Source organism: Phoca vitulina, unplaced genomic scaffold (assembly GCF_004348235.1).
Source record: "Phoca vitulina isolate PV1807 unplaced genomic scaffold, GSC_HSeal_1.0 scaffold4, whole genome shotgun sequence".
Taxonomy (NCBI): domain Eukaryota; kingdom Metazoa; phylum Chordata; class Mammalia; order Carnivora; family Phocidae; genus Phoca; species Phoca vitulina.
Genome location: NW_022589707.1, coordinates 35,062,535 through 35,082,926, shown reverse-complemented (window position 1 = coordinate 35,082,926; position 20,392 = coordinate 35,062,535). Strand labels below are relative to the sequence as shown.

Below are 20,392 nucleotides of genomic sequence, written 5' to 3'. Positions count from 1 at the left end.
GCCCCTCCCCCAGAAGATCAGCGAGAACAGCCAGCCAAGACCAAGTTTACCGATCAATGAGAAGGGCAGAACTCCAGCGCTAGGGGAATACTGCACATAGAATTCATGGCTTTACCATGATTCTTTAGTCTTTCAAAGTTAATTATTTTTTTTAACTGTCTTTTTTTCTTTTTTCCTTTTTTCTTTTTTTTTTGAATTTTTCTTTTTCCCTTTTTCAACCAACATCTTATCAATCCCTTTTTTAAAAAAAAACATTTTTATTTTTCATTTTTAAAGTCATATTCTATCCCTCCATAGTAGTTACCCGTATTTTTGGCAAATATATATAAGTTGTTCTCTCTTTAAAATCTTGAGATAGTTTCTTCTAACAGATCAAAATATACTCTAAATCTCTAGTGTATGGTTTTTTTCTACTCCCCTGCCTGATCACATTCTCTCCCTTTTTTCTTTCTTTTTTTTTTTAATCCTCTTCTTTCTTTTTTCAAACAACTTATCAAATCCTTTTTTAAAATTTTTTATAATTTCCATCTTTACAGTCATATTCCATCCCTTCATCATATCAACCCCTATTTTTGTACATATATAAGTTTTTCTTTCTTTAAAATTTTGGGAGGAACGTTCTTTTAACAGACCAAAATACACCCAAAATCTAGTGTGTGGCACTGATCTATAATCCAGCCTGATCATATTGGATCACATTCTGTTTTTGTTTTGTTTTGTTTTGTTCTGCTTTTGTTTGTTTTTATCTTTATCTTTTTCTTTTTTCTTTCTTTCTTTCCTTTTCTTTTTTCTCTCTTTCCCTTTCTTTTCCCACTGCTTCAGGTCTTTTCTGATTTGTTTAGAGTATATTTTCTGGGGACGTTGCTACCCTGCTAGCATTTTGTTCTCTCATTAATCTATTCTCCTCTGCACAAAATGACAAGACGGAAAAAATCACCTCAACAAAAAGAACAAGAGGTAGTACCGACTGCCAGGGACTTACTCAATACGGACATTAGTACGATGTCAGATCTAGAGTTCAGAATCATCACTTTAAAGATACTAGCTGGGCTTGAAAAAAACATGGAAGTTATTAGAGAAACCCTTTCTGGAGAAGTAAAAGAACTAAAATCTAACCAAGTAGAAATCAAAAAGGCTATCAATGAGGGGCAATCAAATATGGGGGCGCTAACTGCTAGGATAAATGAGGCAGAAGAAAGAATCAGTGAGATAGAAGACCAAATGATGGAAAATAAAGAAGCTGAGAAAAAGAGAGATAAACAACTACTGGATCATGAGGGCAGAATTCGAGAGATAAACGATACCATAAGATGAAACAACATTAGAATAATTGGGATCCCAGAAGAAGAAGAAAGAGAGAGAGGGGCAGAAGGTATAATGGAGCAAATTATAGCAGAGAACTTCCCTAATTTGGGGAAGGAAACAGGCATCAAAATCCAGGAAGCACAGAGAACACCTCTCAAAATCAATAAAAATAGGTCAACACCCCGACATCTAATAGTAAAACTTACGAGTCTCAGAGACAAAGAGAAAATCCTGAAAGCAGCTCGGGAGAAGAGATATGTAACCTACAATGGTAGAAACATTAGATTGGCAACAGACTTATCCACAGAGACCTGGCAGGCCAGAAAGGACTGGCAGGACATATTCAGAGCACTAAATGAGAAAAATATGCAGCCAAGAATACTATATCCAGCTAGGCTGTCATTGAAAATTGAAGGAGAGATAAAAAGCTTCCAGGACAAACAAAAACTAAAGGAATTTGCAAACACGAAACCAGCCCTACAACAAATATTGAAAGGGGTCCTCTAAGCAAAGAGAGAGCCTAAAAGCAACATAGACCAGAAAGGAACACAAACAATATACAGTAACAGTCACCTTACAGGCAATACAATGGCACTGAATTCCTATCTTTCAATAGTTACCCTGAATGTAAATGGGCTAAATGCCCCAATCAAAAGACACAGGCTATCAGATTGGATTAAAAAACAAGACCCATCGATATGCTGTCTGCAAGAGACTCATTTTAGACCCAAAGACACCCCCAGATTGAAAGTGAGGGGGTGGAAAACCATTTACCATGCTAATGGACACCAAAAGAAAGCTGGGGTGGCAATCCTTATAGCAGACAAATTAGATTTTAAACCAAAGACTGTAATAAGAGATGAGGAAGGACACTATATCATACTTAAAGGGTCTATCCAACAAGAAGATCTAACAATTGTAAATATCTATGCCCCTAACATGGGAGCAGCCAATTATATAAGGCAATTAATAACAAAAGCAAAGAAACACATCGACAACAATACAATAATAATGGGGGACTTAACACCCCCCTCACTGAAATGGACAGATCATCTAAGCAAAAGATCAACAAGGAAATAAAGACTTTAAATGACACACTGGACCAAATGGACTTCACAGACATATTCAGAACATTCCATCCCAAAGCAACGGAATACACATTCTTCTCTAGTGCCCATGGAACATTCTCCAGAATAGATCACATCCTAGGTCATAAATCAGGTCTCAACTGGTACCAGAAGATTGGGATCATCCCCTGCATATTTTCAGACCACAATGCTTTGAAACTAGAACTCAATCACAAGAGGAAAGTCGGAAAGAACTCAAATACATGGAGGCTAAAGAGCATCCTACTGAAGAATGAATGGGTCAACCAGGAAATTAAAGAAGAATTAAAAAAATTCATGGAAACCAATGAAAATGAAAACACAACTATTCAAAATCCTTGGGATACAGCAAAGGCAGTCCTAAGAGGAAAGTATATAGCAATACAAGCCTTTCTCAAGAAACAAGAAAGGTCTCAAGTACACAACCTAACCCTACACCTAAAGAAGCTGGAGAAAGAACAGCAAATAAAGCCTAAACCCAGCAGGAGAAGAGAAATAATAAAGATCAGAGCAGAAATCAATGAAATAGAAACCAAAAGAACAGTAGAACAGATCAACGAAACTAGGAGCTGGTTCTTTGAAAGAATTAACAAGATTGATAAGCCCCTGGCCAGACTTATCAAAAAGAAAAGAGAAATGACCCAAATCAACAAAATCATGAATGAAAGAGGAGAAATCACAACCAACACCAAAGAAATACAAACAATTATAAGAACATATTATGAGCAACTCTATGCCAGCAAATTAGATAACCTGGAAGTAATGGATGCATTCCTAGAGATGTATCAACTACCAAAACTGAACCAGGAAGAAATAGAACACCTGAACAGACCTATAACCACTAAGGAAATAGAAGCAGTCATCAAAAATCTCCCAACAAACAAAAGCCCAGGGCCAGATGGCTTCCCAGGGGAATTCTACCAAACATTTCAAGAAGAATTAATACCTATCCTTCTGAAACTGTTCCAAAAAATAGAAATGGAAGGAAAACTTCCAAACTCATTTTATGAAGCCAGCATTACCTTGATCCCAAAACCAGACAAAGACCCCATCAAAAAGGAGAATTACAGACCAATATCCTTGATGAACATGGATGCAAAAATTCTCACCAAAATACTAGCCAATAGGATCCAACAGTACATTAAAAGGATTATTCACCACGACCAAGTGGGATTTATCCCTGGGCTGCAAGGTTGGTTCAACATCCGCAAATCAATCAACGTGATACAATACATTAACAAAAGAAAGAACAAGAATCATATGATCCTCTCAATAGATGCAGAAAAAGCATTTGACAAAGTACAGCATCCTTTCTTGATCAAAACTCTTCAGAGTATAGGGATAGAGGGTACATACCTCAATATCATAAAAGCCATCTATGAAAAACCTACAGCGAATATCATTCTCAATGGGGAAAAACTGAGAGCTTTCCCCCTAAGGTCAGGAACGCGGCAGGGATGTCCACTATCACCACTGCTATTCAACATAGTACTAGAAGTCCTAGCCACAGCAATCAGACAACAAAAAGAAATCAAAGGCATCCAAATTGGCAAAGAAGAAGTCAAACTCTCACTCTTTGCAGATGATATGATACTTTATGTGGAAAATCCCAAAGACTCCACCCCAAAACTGCTAGAACTCATACAGGAATTCAGTCAAGTGGCAGAATATAAAATCAATGCACAGAAGTCAGTGGCATTCCTATACACCAACAACAAGTCAGAAGAAAGAGAAATTAAGGAGTCGATCCCATTTACAATTGCACCCAAAACCATAAGATACCTAGGAATAAATCTAACCAAAGAGGCAAAGGATCTGTACTCAGAAAACTATAAAATACTCATGAAAGAAATTGAGGAAGACACAAAGAAATGGAAAAACGTTCCATGCTCATGGATTGGAAGAACAAATATTGTGAAGATGTCAATCCTACCTAGAGCAATCTACACATTCAATGCAATCCCCATCAAAATACCATCCACTTTCTTCAAAGAAATGGAACAAATCATCCTAAAATTTGTATGGAACCAGAAAAGACCCCGCATAGCCAGAGGAATGTTGAAAAAGAAAAGCAAAGCTGGCGGCATCACAATTCCAGACTTCCAGCTCTACTACAAAGCTGTCATCATCAAGACAGTATGGTACTGGCACAAAAACAGACACATAGATCAATGGAACAGAATAGAGAGCCCAGAAATGGACCCTCAACTCTATGGTCAACTAATCTTTGACAAAGCAGGAAAGAATGTCCAATGGAAAAAAGACAGTCTCTTCAACAAATGGTGTTGGGAAAATTGGACAGCCACATGCAGAAGAATGAAACTGGACCATTTCCTTACACCACACACAAAAATAGACTCCAAATGGTTGAAAGACCTCAATGTGAGACAGGAGTCCATCAAAACCCTAAAGGAGAACACAGGCAGCAACCTCTTCGACCTCAGCCGCAGCAACTTCTTCCTAGAAACATCGCCAAAGGCAAGGGAAGCAAGGGCAAAAATGAACTATTGGGACTTCATCAAGATAAAAAGCTTTTGCAAAGCAAAGGAAACAGTCAACAAAACCAAAAGACAACTGACAGAATGGGAGAAGATATTTGCAAATGACATATCAGATAAAGGGCTAGTATCCAAAATCTATAAAGAACTCATCAAACTCAACACCAAAAGAACAAAGAATCCAATCAAGAAATGGGCAGAAGACATGAACAGACATTTTTCCAAAGAAGACATCCAAATGGCCAACAGACACATGAAAAAGTGTTCAGTATCGCTCGGCATCAGGGAAATCCAAATCAAAACCTCAATGAGATACCACCTCACACCAGTCAGAATGGCTAAAATTAACAAGTCAGGAAATGACAGATGTTGGCGGGGATGCGGAGAAAGGGGAACCCTCCTACACTGTTGGTGGGAATGCAAGCTGGTGCAGCCACTCTGGAAAACAGTATGGAGGTTCCTCAAAAAGTTGAAAATAGAGCTACCATATGATCCAGCAATTGCACTCCTGGGTATTTACCCCAAAGATACAAAAGTAGGGACCCGAAAGGCTACGTGCACCCCGATGTTTATAGCAGCAATGTCCACAATAGCCAAACTGTGGAAAGAGCCAAGATGTCCATCAACAGATGAATGGATAAAGAAGATGTGGTATATATATACAATGGAATATTATGCAGCCATCAAAAGGAATAAGATCTTCCCATTTGCAACGACGTGGATGGAACTGGAGGGTATTATGCTGAGCGAAATAAGTCAAACAGAGAAAGACATGTATCATATGACCTCACTGATATGAGGAATTCTTAATCTCAGGAAACAAACTGAGGGTTGCTGGAGTGGGGGGTGGGGTGGGAGGGATGGGGTGACTGGGTGTTGGACACTGGGGAGGGTAGGTGTTTTGGTAAGCGCTGTGAATTGTGCAAGACTGTTGAATCTCAGATCTGTACCTCTGAAACAAATAATGCAATATATGTTAAGAAAGAAAAAAAGAAGAAGAAGAATGTAGCAGGAGGGGAAGAATGAAGGGGGGGAAATCGGAGGGGGAGAAGAACCATGAGAGATGATGGACTCTGAAAAACAAACTGAGGGTTCTAGAGGGGAGGGGGTTGGGAGGATGGGTTAGCCTGGTGATGGGTATTGAGGAGGGCACGTTCTGCATGGAGCACTGGGTGTTATGCACAAACAATGAATCATGGAACACTATATCTAAAACTAATGATGTAATGTATGGGGATTAACATAACAATAAAAAAATTAAAAAAAAAAAAAAAAAAAGCTTAAAGTTTTTAGAACCCGAAAATATCACATAAAAACTCACCATTTCAGTGCGAAAAGCCATCTCCCTTTCCAATGTTGAGAGGTGAGAAAAGTGACGATCATTTTCAAAGAGGTGTGTTATATGGCTCCTGCAGAAACAAAAGGGTAACAAACCAAGTGTTGACGCTTATACTAAGTATTACTTTTAAAAGAAACTCTACAAGCAAAAATAAAGGTATCCAGAAATTTGCACATAATTTTGTAATAAAACTCAAATACAATGGTATCCATATCTGTTTGCCACTCTGTATGCTGTAATAGTTCTACTAAAATTTCTAATAGGAAACACATTCAAATTAGATTTTAAAATTAGAATGAACCAGAATAAGAATATTTTCAGTCAAGTACAATACAATTATAAATTGAACTATAAATGTCATTGGGTTACCATTTCAGAAATGTCTGATTAATGAAATTCATATTTCATTCTATCCAGAAGATTAAAAAAATTAATCTTCCTCTCAACATGAACACTATGTTAACGTTAAGTGAAATACAGTCTCAAATATAACCTCTTTAATAATGGATCTTTTTTTTATCAAAAAATTACATTATTCTGACCTTGATTTATCAGTTAAATTTACTTTTTCAGACTATTGTGTTGCATGTAATATATATATTCATCCTTATCATACTGAAATTATTTCTTTATATTTATGGGAAATAGATTTGGTGAGTTGTAAACATCTGCATAAAATATACCAGAGGAAAAAAAATCTTACCAGTGCAACACTGCTGCAAAGGTAGCTGAAAGAAAAAGAAATTTAAATTACTATGTTAGCATAAAGAAATGTTTTCACTTTATAGAGAAGCATTATAAAGATAAGCATTTGGGATGTGTAATGTTGGACTCTTAGCAATTGGGGAAAGAAGAGTGACTCTGTGAAAGAAACCTCAGGGCTATGCTTAAAATCCAACAGCCTGGATTATAAAAGAATTAGGCATATATCTACAAATTTCATTCACTGAGTCATTCAACAAAATGGGGGCCTATTATTTGCCAAAAACTACACAAGGAATGCTCAGGTGGAAACTTCCACAAATAGAACTGCCAGACGGACAGAACCAGCAGTGAGAAGTAACTCTAGAATCAAGAAATATGGTGACCTCGGGGCGCAGGCCTGGGGACGAATAAAATGAGAGCATGCCACTTTTTATATATTGCTGCAATATCTGGATTTTTATGATAAATTTTACTATTTTTTAAACAAATTTAAAGTGAAATAAGTAAAGACGTAAGGAAGAGATGGAGGGGTTGTTGACGCAAAACAAGCAAACATTTTAGAATCTCTAAAAGTAAGAAAAGAGTTTTACTGGAGGCCAAGTTAGGACAGCTGCCCAGGAAGCACGCTCTTCACAGGGAAGAAAGTGCTTTGTAGAATAAACAGTTTTTACAGGGTAATATACTTTTTTACATCTTGTAAAAACTCAAAAGATTATAGATTAGCATACAGGCAGGCAACACGAGTTTTAATGTCAAGGTATACAGGGAGTAGGAGCATTGATCGATATCTTAAAGACAAGATGGCTTTCCTTTAGGCTACTCATTTACAAAGCAGGTGTATAAGGTATGCATGGCAGGCCATATATCAGGCTTTTGGTTTAAACCAAGTTTATGTAGAGTCATGCTGACTTAGAAAGAAATTTAAAATGGCTTCCCTTATATCTCAGGCCTTGAGAGTTTTTTCTCTCATCAGGGTAAAAGGAAGAAAGGTAAGGAAGAGAAAACAAGCTAATAATAAAATCAGTCTCATAGGAGAATCAATAGTTGCTTTCTGTCCAAGTACAAAAAACATATTAAGATGAATCCAGAAAATAACAATTTTCTTATGCCACAAGATTCATCTTATTGCAGACTTCTGATTAAATAACTAATGAGGAACTGAACTATGAAAATGCTCTTAGAAATGAAAACCAGTCTAGATCTTATTGTCTTATTCTTAAAGAAGTATTTATATTTTTAAAAATTAAAAAATACACTTTACCTAGGAGATATTAATGGTTATACAAGACAAAAGTTACTCTTTCTAGATCACTACAACTGCAAATATTTAACTAGGTTTGTCATGTGACATTTGCTTATATATGGTACTTTGATCTTTCAAATTTTTGATTTTTTCTTGTTGACAAATCTACCATCCATTTCCTTTTTGGTTTCTGCCTTTAAACACTTCACCCTGCAATAATGAAGTTTGGGTTTTATTTTCTCAATAATCTATCATGTTCTGAATAAACCATTCTTCTCTCACAGAATGTAAATGCCATCTTTATCATACACAACACTTGACACACATACTTTGGTAATCCCTTTGAGATTATAATTGGGATTTCATTTATAAATTAATTTGGAAAGAATCCACATGTTAACGATATGAATCCGTATCTTTATACCCATAAACATGGGTTCAATTACTCAACTTCCTTTTCAATTGCCTTGACAAAAATCCTATCAGGAAAATTAATAGTTATTACACAGTTAATTCATATTTCTTAAGTCTTTTCTTGTAAGCTTAACATTTTTTCTACTAAGATCCATGAAATCTTTTATTATACTTTGTTAGATATTGTTAATGTATTTATTTTTGAAGTTTATTTATGCAATATATTTATTTTTTACTCATTTACTAAACTATTATTAATTATTATAGCTTTTTGGCTTGTCATCTTCAATCCTCTATTTTGAACAATATTATTTAAAAATGATAATTTTGCTCCTATATTATAAATTTGCTATTAGTTTCTTCTTCTCATTTGACAATAATAAACTTCTAGAATAATACTAAGTAATTCTGGTAAAAGAGGGCATCTGGTCTTCTACTGACTTCATTGGCAATACATTTCACATACGCTTTTAGCCTTTAACCTTCACAATTCTAGAGTGATAAATAGGATTTCTCAAGGCCATCACCTCTGTACTTCCTCAGAATACCACAATTCCTCAGAAGAACAAAGGTACCAAGTGGCCTTTGGTGCCTTCCTTTAATTCAATCGCTGAAGCACTAAACAATTCTTAGAGTTCCAGGCATTTGAACCTAGCTCTTTCATAACCTCCAGGGTCAATTCATAATCTGCCCAGTATTTTTAATTCCTTTGTTCCATTCAATTTAGTAGTAATAATAATAAAGCAGCTAACATTTGCATTCTTATTACATGCCAGATACTTTTTAAGTGCTTTTCCAGAACTAACTTGAGTAACTTGTGCAAGTAAACAAAATGAGTAGACAGAGAAAGGGAAGTTGAGGACAAGAACTCTTACAAGAAAGCCATACACGCCATAGCGTCTTGAGGAGGATGGGGGTGGGTGGGTAATAAGACAAAAGCCAGGCTTCCCTTTACCCTAAAGTGTCTTATTCCCCTCCTTCTTTTTTTTTTCTTAAGATAAAAGGGAGGAAAAGTTGCAATTCATCTACTGACATAAGCAGTATGTTTTACAGAAACTACCAATTTTTATATAAAAATGTAGAGTTATGGGGTGCCTGGATGGCTCAGTCGGTTAAGCATCCTACTCTTGATTTCGACTCAGGTCATGATCTCAGAGTTGTGAGATCGAGCCCTGTGTGGGGCTCCATGCTGGGCGTGGAGCCTGCTTAAGCTTCTCTTTCTCCCTCTCCCTTTGTCCTTCTCCCCCTCTCTTCCTGCCCCCCCCAAAAGAAAAAATATATAGTTATGCTTTAATTTATTCAAAATTGATCGCTTCTCGGCCTTTTGGCTAAGATCAAGTGTAATTTATTCAAAATTGAAATAAGTGTGCATGTGTGTATATCTATATATGTCATTTGAAAATGAAAGCCCCAGTAAAGCAGATACTGCCTTGTGAGCATATAATTTAAGCATAAAGACATAAAATGACAAAAACTCCTAAAGGCACCCCTAAAGAGCTTTTCTTGCTTTCTTGCCTACTGAAAAGATTATAAACGATTTTCTCTAAATTTAGTCCAGTGATGGGGTGCCTGGGTGGCTCAGTCGGTTAAGCGTCTGCCTTCGGCTCAGGTCATGATCCCAGAGTCCTGGGATCGAGCCCCTCATCGGGCTCCCTGCTCGGCGGGATCCCTCTTCTCCCTCTCCCACTCGCCCTGCTTGTGTTCCCTCTCTCGCTGGGTCTCTCTCTGTCAAAATAAAATAAAATAAAATCTTTAAAAAAAAAAATTTAGTCCAGTGATTATCAACCCTGTCTATAGTCTTTTGGGAGTGTCACAAAATTGATAATCCCTTTTTTCCATTTTAATACATATGCTATTTTTTGGCATTCTAGGGGACCGTGGTAAATATAGCGTGTGTTTTTTTTCTTTTAATCAGAACATTAAAAAAAAAAAAAACTTTCAAAAATCCAAGCCTATCCCATAAGAAAAAAGTGTTCAAGGAAAGAAGGTTTGCTCTGATTTCTAATTCAAAAGATTGCAATCCTATGGCTGAGAATTCTGAAAGGCTCTTAATGTTTTGCTGGAAGCAGCTAAATTACCAACACTCAAACTAAATTGGACACTCCTACCACTTTCTGATTAAAGAAATTTTGTACCAGATTATATGTCACATTATATCAATTTTTAGTTTCATGGGATGAACAGCCTCTTCACTGAAAATTGTTCTTCTCCTATTATTAGAATCTCCTTTAAGCAAACTAGAATGTAACTCTCTGAGGGCAGAAACAATGTTTTACTGAAGTTTATACTATAGTATTTAGCACAAAGCTGAGCACATAGTTGAGCACAGAGCTCAATTCAAATGTTTGCTGAATGAATGGATACAACCTGATATAATTAAGGAGGAAACTGAAATAATCTAAATCATGTCTACATAATTAAGTTGAATGTGCTTTGATGGATGGATACACATACACACACTTATGTATGTAATAGATTTGTGGGTTGTTTTCTTTTTTTCCAAAAATCGAGTCCCCACTTACTTAGTGCAAATGAGCCACGTCCCCCACCCCACCCCATCTACAAGCAACCTGGTGCCTAAACTTCCAGCCTGCAGCACAGCAGCAGGCAGTGGGGAGGGACCAACAGCCCTAGGTGAGGTCCCCAAGGTCCGCCCCAGCTCAGCTCCCTCTGACACCCCTCCTTCTAGCCTAGCCACAGCTCTCTAAGGCCAGTCTTGGCCTTTGTCCTTTTCCTCTGGATGGCTCCACACCAGCAAGTCCAGTGCCTTGGGAAAGTAGGGAGGGGATGCCCCCTGCTCCCACCCCAATGCCTGGCCCATAGTGCTCAGCAGCAGGAGGGAGGGCAGGAGGAACAGAAAAGAAATGGGAGAGGGGGCTTTTCCATAGGTTCCACTCAATCCGGGGCGGGGGGTGGGGGGCTCCTAAACCCTATTCCCTCTCCACCCAGCACCCAAACCCTGCCTGTACTCACCTCCTCTCCCAGCTTCCTCCCTTCCCTCAAGTTGCCCCTCCTGAGAAGATGACTCTGAAGTCTCTGGTCCCTTTATGGACACCCCACCCCCAGCCCCATCAGGATTGCTGCAAAGCAGAGCCCCCTGTGATTGGCATTTTTAAGATACCCAGCTCATGCACTCTAGTGCTGGATACCCACTGTCCTTTCTTTCTTCGTCCTCCTCAAGGGAGGAGAGCAAGAACCATGAAGCCAAGGTGGGCTGCCTCCCCCCTTGCCCCTCGGTGCTAACCCGCAGAGGCTCCCCTGCAACTGCAGCCAGCAACAGGTTTCCTTATCAGGAATACACTGTCCCATCCAGGTTACATTTTTCTTTACGTGTGTACTTCCTAACCAGTACTTGACTTGAAATTCAGAGCACCTTCACCAATACTCTCATCTGATTCTCACACAGCCTTGGGGGTATTTATTCCTATTTTACAAATGAAAAACTGGGACTTCAAGAGGTCATTTCCCCCAAAGGCACATAACTGATAAATGGCAAGAACCATCTGGAGCCATGTGGTTCTAATTCGAAACCTCCATTTCTTTCCACTGGGACAGAATTGCCTCCTCTCCCATTTGTCGGCATCTGGTGACCTCATCTTGTAAAAATATTTATATGGAAAAATGTATTCTAAGTCCAAAATGACTTGCAAGATTTAATACAATTTATTCCTAAATTGAGGTTAATCCATACTTAAAGCATTCTAAAGAGTTTTAGCCTTTCTAACCCTCAAGTGACAAATGACATAAAAAGAGGTTAAGGATGCTCCCCTTAAATCTATTGGACAAGGTCTCCAAGTCAACCTTGACAATCTCTATACTCAACCTCTTCCTAATATTACTAATCATTTCTTATTGTTCTCAAGGGTCTATTCAGAGTTTAAAAGTTTCTTTCCAGAAGGAAAAGGCACCAGTAAATAGTCTCATTCCACATCAACAATCCATCCTGGAGAATGCAGTCAATTTCTAAATGTACAGGTTTAAGCGTCTCATCCCCTTGTTTGAAAAGTTCCATGACTTCCCATGGCTCAAACCATGGAGCCCACACTTTGGTCTGTTTCCAGTTAATCCCCACCACACACCCTTCCTGCTGGCTGCACTGGACAACGATCCCCTAAAATACCACATGTTTTATGATGCTATGCCTTTGCTTCTGCCTATAAACTCCTATTTTATCCTTCAAAGTCACAGGAAATCAAATATGGCATTTTGTGAAGCTTATCCTGCCACCCTAGCTAAAATACCTTTATTACAGCACCTAAATAGCTACTCATGCACATAACAGTTTCCTCTGCTAGAATGCAAAGGCTTTGAGGCTGAACTTGTGTTTAATTCATCTTAACATCTACACCTCTTAGAATTAATTATGCCTGGCACCTCACTGGGTTGAATTGTTAAATGATGATCACCATGTAAGAGAAACTACAGAATATACTCAACTAAATAAAAACCTATACATCTAAAGATAATATCTAAGCATTCCAAAATGCTCAAAGGGTTCCCATTACATGAAGGTATATATATTACAAAAAAATTAATATTGGAAGGGTGCCTGGGTGGCTCAGTCATTAAGCGTCTGCCTTCAGCTCAGGTCATGATCCCAGGATCCCGGGATCAAGCCCCACATCGGGCACCCTGCTCCACGGGAGGCCTGCTTCTCCCTCTCCACTCCCTCTGCTTGTGTTCCCTCTCTAGCTGTCTCTCTCTGTGTCAAATAAATAAATAAAATCTTTAAAAAAAAATTAATATTGGAAGAAATCATATTTTCAGTCTATAGTACCTAGAATGAAACAGAGGCCAGTTTCTGTGTAGTGAAGTAACAAGTGAAAAGACATTCTGTAGGACCCAGTTCATGAAAGAGAAAACAGTCATGTATACCACGAGCTCAGCTCCCGTCTTCTTTCTAGTTATAAGTGCTCTAAAGTCAACAAGTATCTAAATGCCTACTAGATGCATAACACATTTTCCTAGAAACCAACAACATTAAAGAAATATTAGCCAACATCAAAAATAAAACCTTTGAGAGATAAGATTTAGGTGCATAAAATAACAAGAGAACACATTAGGCACTCAAGCAAAGGGCACAAAGTCTACTAACTGTAAGAAATCTGAAAAGGCAGATTAGTAATGACCTCCTCAAGGCAGGGTCTATTAAAGTGGGATGGGAGGGAGGGACGGGCCTCAAGCCATGATTACCACTTAGGTGGGGATTTATGGTGGGTAGCCAGAAAAGAAGACAGCTACAGGAAAGTTATGTGGCCTGGGCTCCAACAGGAAAAAAAAATTCCCATAACTAACACAGTACAGAATATAAATGATAAACGCAGTAACAAGACATTTATTGAGGGCCCACTCACTATATATACAGTGGGTCGGGCTCTCGGAGCTCCACGAACACCAGGAAAGGAGTTAACAAAGCTTCTCAACCAGTGGGGCCTGGTGTGCTAAGAATGAGAGGACTAGAGTCCCCAGGGGCCAGTAACCTCCAGGCTTTGAAGACACCACTTCCCCACTCCATGCCACACAAATATTCTCATTTCCTATGTGTGCCATGATGTGAAAAAGGCTGGGAAGCACTGAGCCACTCAATAAAGAGCCAAAGCAAGTTTCAGAGACTACATCATAACGCAGTAATAGAGTCACAGTGGTCTAAATCCTGGGACTGCATTAGAATTATCAGTGGCACTAAATAAAACTAGAGGTATTTGAGTATTCATCCAGAGCCCCTAAACCTGAAACTCCAGGGATTTTTTTTTTTTTTAAGATTTTATTTATTTATTTGAGAGAGAGAGAGCAGAGCAGGCAAAGGGGCAGAGGAAGAGGGAGAAGCAGGCTTCCTGCTGAGCAAGGGCCAATGTGGGGCTCGATCTCAGGACCCTGGGATCATAACCTGAGCCGAAGGCAGACGCTTAACTGACTGAGCCACCCAGGCGACCCAGGATTTTTTTTTAATTCACAAGTGATTCTGATGTACAGTCAAGGTTAATTATCATTGGTACAAAAATTACTGGAACAAAATGTAGGTGATAGTTCACAAAATTTAATGTGAGATTGGCTCTTTGTATTCCAAGTGTCCTCCAGCAGTAATTGTATCACCTGAGAGCTGGTTAGAAATGCAGATTCTCAGGTCCCACCCCAGAAGCCTAACTCCAAATACACATTTTATCAAGGCCCCGCAGATGATATATAAACACTTTTAGCAGAGTTGCGCAGCGGAAGCATGCTGGGCCCATGATATATAAACACTTTTAAGACAATGTGTCAACATTGACAGCACAGTGGAATCACCTGGGAGCTTTGAACACTGCTAGGTTTGGCACAGGGGGTGATTCTAATGTTCTCAACTAGGGATGAGAACATTAATCTAGGAGAGGCATATTAAGACTGCACCCCACTCTCAAAGACCCCGATTCAAAAGCTTTCACTTGGGGCTTGGAAATCTACACTTTTAGCATTTTTTATTAGGAAAAGGCAAATATTAATTCAAAAGATACTCTGAAGGAGAAATTGTCAAAATCCTCACAGCAGAAAAAATTGATGAAGAAAGAGAAAAAATAAAATTAAAAATCAAATCCTTTTTTACTTCCCCTGGCAAGAAAGTCACTCTTAAAAAGAAATAGTCCCTGGATTTTTTATGACTTATATAAGTAATTTAGCCTCTGTGAGCCTCATTTTTACCAAATGTGAATAAGCAGTTTTTACTTGGCTATCTCTATCCCTCGCACTTCATGACCTTGTATAGCTACAACAATTACTACTAATACTTCAGACTTCACACTCTCCAAGATGCCTGCCTGGTTATTTTCTGTTTTCATTTTGATCTTCCTGCTCCCTAAACTAAAAGTCTTTGTAGGTTTGGTCCTTTTAATTTGTTTTCTTTTTTGGATGGAGAAAAAAAGAAATGCACTCAATTTATTTCTAGAGATATTGAGTCCTAAGAACCATGACTGCCTTAAAATTCAGTCATGTATGACGACCCTACTACTAAGATCTAGAATTCAGGGGTCTGTATGATTATGGCTGCAAGGCTGACTTTCAGTTCATTTGAACCTCCTCCATATATTTGGCATTGAGCAAACAGTACCTTATAACAGGAAAAAATTAGGAAGCTCTCAATTACAATGACAACGTCTAATATCTGTTTATCAGTTGCAGTTTACAAAACACTTTCACATATTAAGCAAAAAGATCCAGGAGTCCTCATAAGTCAAATATGACTCTTACTTTCCTAGGAGGTGCAAGGTCACATGATTGGGATTCACCAATACTGAAGGAAAGCCTGGATTCTGTGACTCTGACCACTGATGTCCTTTGGACAAGAAGCTCGGGCATGAAAATGATAATAAGCACATTTAACCAAAAGAATGAATTCACATATGGAAGGAAATTCTTTAGAAGTAATTTAAAAATCAAGGACAAAGTCTTATTTTAAAATGAATATATGAAAACAGAGCATAGAAAATGTATATCACCACCCTCAAAAAGAATATAATTAGGCTTCTAAACAGAGAAATATACAAAGTAAATTTTCACATTTTTAAACATTTATGCATATACATATATTAAAGTAGGGAATACTTAATAGAACAATTGCTCAGCATATGGGTTTTTAAAGCAACAAATTCTAACTTCCTTTAAAATCTTGTCCTCACATAATGTGAACACAAATATTTCTAAATCAAACAGTAATCTACATTAGTAATTTTCGTAAAGTAGCTTTTTCCTTATTAAAAAAAAGGCATTTCAGTGTTTTAAGTGCAAGTAGCTAGATAAATATAGACCCAAAATAATATGCTAGCCCATTAAATGCTTCTGAGCAATCATAGCAAAACTGCAAAACTTTAGTAAACCTAATGGAAAAAGTGTAGAAGCTGCATCTCTTCTTTAGAGGGGGAAAAAAAGATCCACGCATACACAGTATAAACCCAGGCAAGAGATTTTAACAAGTTCATTAATCAATAACCCATTCCAATCTTCAGGTTATAGATTCCCCCACAAATTGCAAACTGCCCTTGGACATCACAGTTTATCCTATTCTTTAATGGTTAAGAAAACCATGATACCACTTATTACTATTTTACTCTGTTTTTATACTAATGCCAACCAACCAACCAATCAAAAATAATTCAGAATCTAGTCGTTTTCATAAAATAGTTAAGAAAAACAAAATGGAGACTAACAGTTTGACCATAAGGATATAACAGAGTGATTCCCCTAAATAAGCAGAAGCCAGCAAAGTAGTACTCTTGCCAAGAGAGTTATCAGGTCTTAGAATATAGGAGGTCATTTTCCTATTAAAGTGTCTTTAAAAAAAAAAAAAAAAGATTTATTTATTTATTTCAGAGGGGGTTGCTGGGGGGGCACCAGGGCGGAGAAAGTCCTAAGCAGACAACATGCTGAGTGTGGAGCCCGAGGGAGGGCTCCATCTCATGACCCTGAGATCTCCAGCCGAAACCAAGCGTGAGACACGCAATGGACAGCACCCCTCAGGCAACCCCCCATTAATGTATCTTTGATGGGTTTTTGACAGTTGCCTAAAACTAGAGATCTGAAACCGACAATTTGACAGATATACTTAACAAGCCAAAAGACCTTAACTTCAATCTCAAACCACCCCCTGTGAACTCACTAATGCTGTCAGGCCATTCACCTGGCCTACTTTACTTTCTTCACATGTAAAATTCCAGTAACTAACCTTTCAGCTCTAGATTTCTTATGATATTTCCGTGGAGATCAAAGATGACAAAAGAATGAGAAATAAGGTCTTATTAAAAAAAACTTTTAAATGTAGTGGAAAACAGTGGCACTGTGCTAGTTACATAAGTACTTTATGATTATTATTAAAATGTGGAGAAAAGATTCTGAGGTTTGACAACTGAAGCACTGAAAAGCTGCATTACAAAAAGCAGTGATTACTATTAGGAAGTAATAGACAAATCCAGTGCAGAGCAGTAGCATATTAGGCAAATTTGAGTTGAGTTGTATAAAAATATGACTAAAGCCTCACTCTTCTTAATTATAACAATCTTCCCAAGTTAAAAATTTGTCAAGATGGCAAGTTTTCAAAAGTAATTGGCCAAGTAATTTATAAACTGTGTTTGAGATACAGTTGGTACTACTGTAAACTAGAAGAAAAACTCACCCTATCCTTGGTCAGCACAACGAATCACAATAGAACTTCTGTGAGTGATCTTGGTGACTAGGTTATGTTAACCTTTGCTGCCAGAAGTTAAAATTACAAAATGCTGCCCAAACATTGATCATGTGTAGTGACAGACCTGAATAACATACCTGACAATTGGTTACTTTGGAAAGGAAGTCAAACACGGAGGAATATGCCAGACAAACGTGAAGATATGTGAGCTGTTCATTTAAATGCATTCGGTGGGGGTGGTGAATAACAATGCTGAGAAAATAAAAAATAGTATTGAAGCAAAAAAAAAAAGTTACAATAGTTGTAGATTTATGTACTCTAAAAAATCAATTCTTCCACTTTTAAATTTATTCCTATTCACTGATTCTTGAATTATGAAAGCTCACCCATGGAGAAATGATCTTTCCTATGAAATGAGACTGCCTTTTATGGAATTAAACAGCAGCATAAAGGTCTTGACCTAGAAACAGATGCAATTTTTACTAACTTTGATGACTAATACTCATTAGAATGGTAACTAAAGAAAACTAGCAAACTCTTCCCTGGAAGAAAGTACAATCTGATGGCAAAAGATAAATTAGCTTATAATTATAAATTATGCCTAAATTATAAAGCCTAAAGCTACCCTGCTTAGAAACATGCACACAGACTTACAGTCTCTGTGATAATGTATATCATTAACATAAACTTTAAGAAACATTAATACAGCCTAACAGGCTTAGTGTATAAAAGTTATAAAAAAGGCTATAGTTCAAAACTTAGCAACATCCAAATATGCATGTGTATAATAAAGCTTTATCTGCTTTCAGTACTGATGCTGTATTATAGGCCAAAAATCAATCACAAATTGGTAATATATCCTTATATTTACACAATCCAAACTCATCACATTTGTTATTTGAGCACACATGAATATTACATCTTCAGAACCCTTCTGTTTATTTTAATAATAAAAATGTTTAAAATCATTTATAATCATAAATGTTCTTTAGAGTTAACCAGAAGTCTATTTCAGAAAGAAAAAAACTGGTTTTAAACATTGAAGAAACTCTTTAAATCCCAAATTCCCATTTCATTCACTGGCTTTCCAGGGAAATGTACTGGCCCAACATCTATATATTAATACACCCTTAGAGCTGATGCTCAGTTGTATCTAAGTGTTTGTTTGAAAGCCATCCCACTAAGATGCCCAGTGGTCCCTGTGCCTTCGTAGTTCCTCAGCTTTTCTTGTCCCTTATGCCATACCTAATATGTCCTCTTTCCACTTCTTATTCCCATATCCCTATGCATGATCCCTCTTTTCTCTATTACCCCTAAAGGAAGAAACAAGAAAGCTAACACTTATTGAGCACTAAATGTTGGAGGTTTCTCTGAACTGATTCCTGGGGCTTCATTTCTTCTTTTGCTATACTCACCCTAGAGAAGGTAAAATACAGCATAGGAGTTAAGAGCATGAACTCTGAAGCTACATTGCCTGGGTTCAAATCCTGAGCCTTCCACATTCTAGGGATGATCTTGGGCAAGTTATTTAACATCTGTGTGCCTCAGATTCTCTATCTGATAAAACGGGTATGACGATCACAATGTCATGGTCAGGACTGAGTTAGCAGTGAAATGAGTTTAAGATAAATGAGTAAATCTAAAGCACTTAGAACTATGCCTGGCACACAGGCATATCAGTATCAGTAAAAGATGCTATTATCAATTCCCATTAATTTAATACCACCCATTTGCTAGGGATGTCCTATTTTGTTTCCATTCTGACACCTTCCCTTATGTCCCACAGCCCACTTGACAATTCTACTGGGACATCTCACAAATGTCTCAAAGGTACCATGTCCAGGATAGAATTCTTGATCTTTCCTCTCAAATCTATGCCCTCACCCATGCCCCTAGTCTTCACGATTTCAGTGAATGCCACCTTGTTTTCCCACTTACAGCAGCCAAAACCTAGAAATTATTCATAGCTCTTCCCTTTCCCTCAATACAAGTCCTATTCACCAGCAAATCCTACCATTTCTCTCTCCAAAACAGATCTCAAATCCACCCCCCTTCATCACGGCCAACAACTCTCTTACCAGATCCCTGCCAGAGCCTCCCCACTGGTTTCTCTCTGTTCTGCCCTTGTACTCCACAACCCATTTTCCCAAGAGTAGATTTCTCAAAATAAAAATTAAATCTTATTCCTTTTGATGGCTGCATAATATTCCATTGTATATATATACCACATCTTCTTTAGCCATTCATCTGTTGATGGACATCTTGGCTCTTTCCACAGTTTGGCTATTGTGGACATTGCTGCTATAAACATCGGGGTGCACGTAGCCTTTCGGGTCCCTACTTTTGTATCTTTGGGGTAAATACCCAGTAGTGCAATTGCTGGGTCATACCGTAGCTCTATTTTCAACTTTTTGAGGAACCTCCATACTGTTTTCCAGAGTGGCTGCACCAGCTTGCATTCCCACCAACAGTGTAGGAGGGTTCCCCTTTCTCCGCATCCCCGCCAACATCTGAACTGGAGGGTATTATGCTGAGCGAAATAAGTCAAACAGAGAAAGACATGTATCATATGACCTCACTGATATGAGGAATTCTTAATCTCAGGAAACAAACTGAGGGTTGTTGGAGTGG

General features: G+C 37.9%; 1 protein-coding gene across 4 annotated transcripts in view; it reads right to left on the bottom strand.

Moving 5' to 3' along the window:
* Positions 1–20,392, bottom strand: part of DPY19L1 (dpy-19 like C-mannosyltransferase 1) — a 96,940-nt gene that overhangs the window by 70,530 nt on the left and 6,018 nt on the right. For 3 of the 4 annotated variants that reach the window (XM_032401795.1, XM_032401796.1, XM_032401797.1), the window contains exons 2-3: positions 6,952–6,976; positions 6,231–6,318 (exon numbers count right to left, since the gene is read on the bottom strand). In XM_032401795.1, coding sequence (XP_032257686.1) covers positions 6,231–6,318; positions 6,952–6,976 — 113 coding nt within the window. Of the gene's footprint in view, positions 1–6,230; positions 6,319–6,951; positions 6,977–17,898; positions 18,786–20,392 lie in introns of those variants that run through there. The other variant, XM_032401798.1, reaches the window with a different exon arrangement.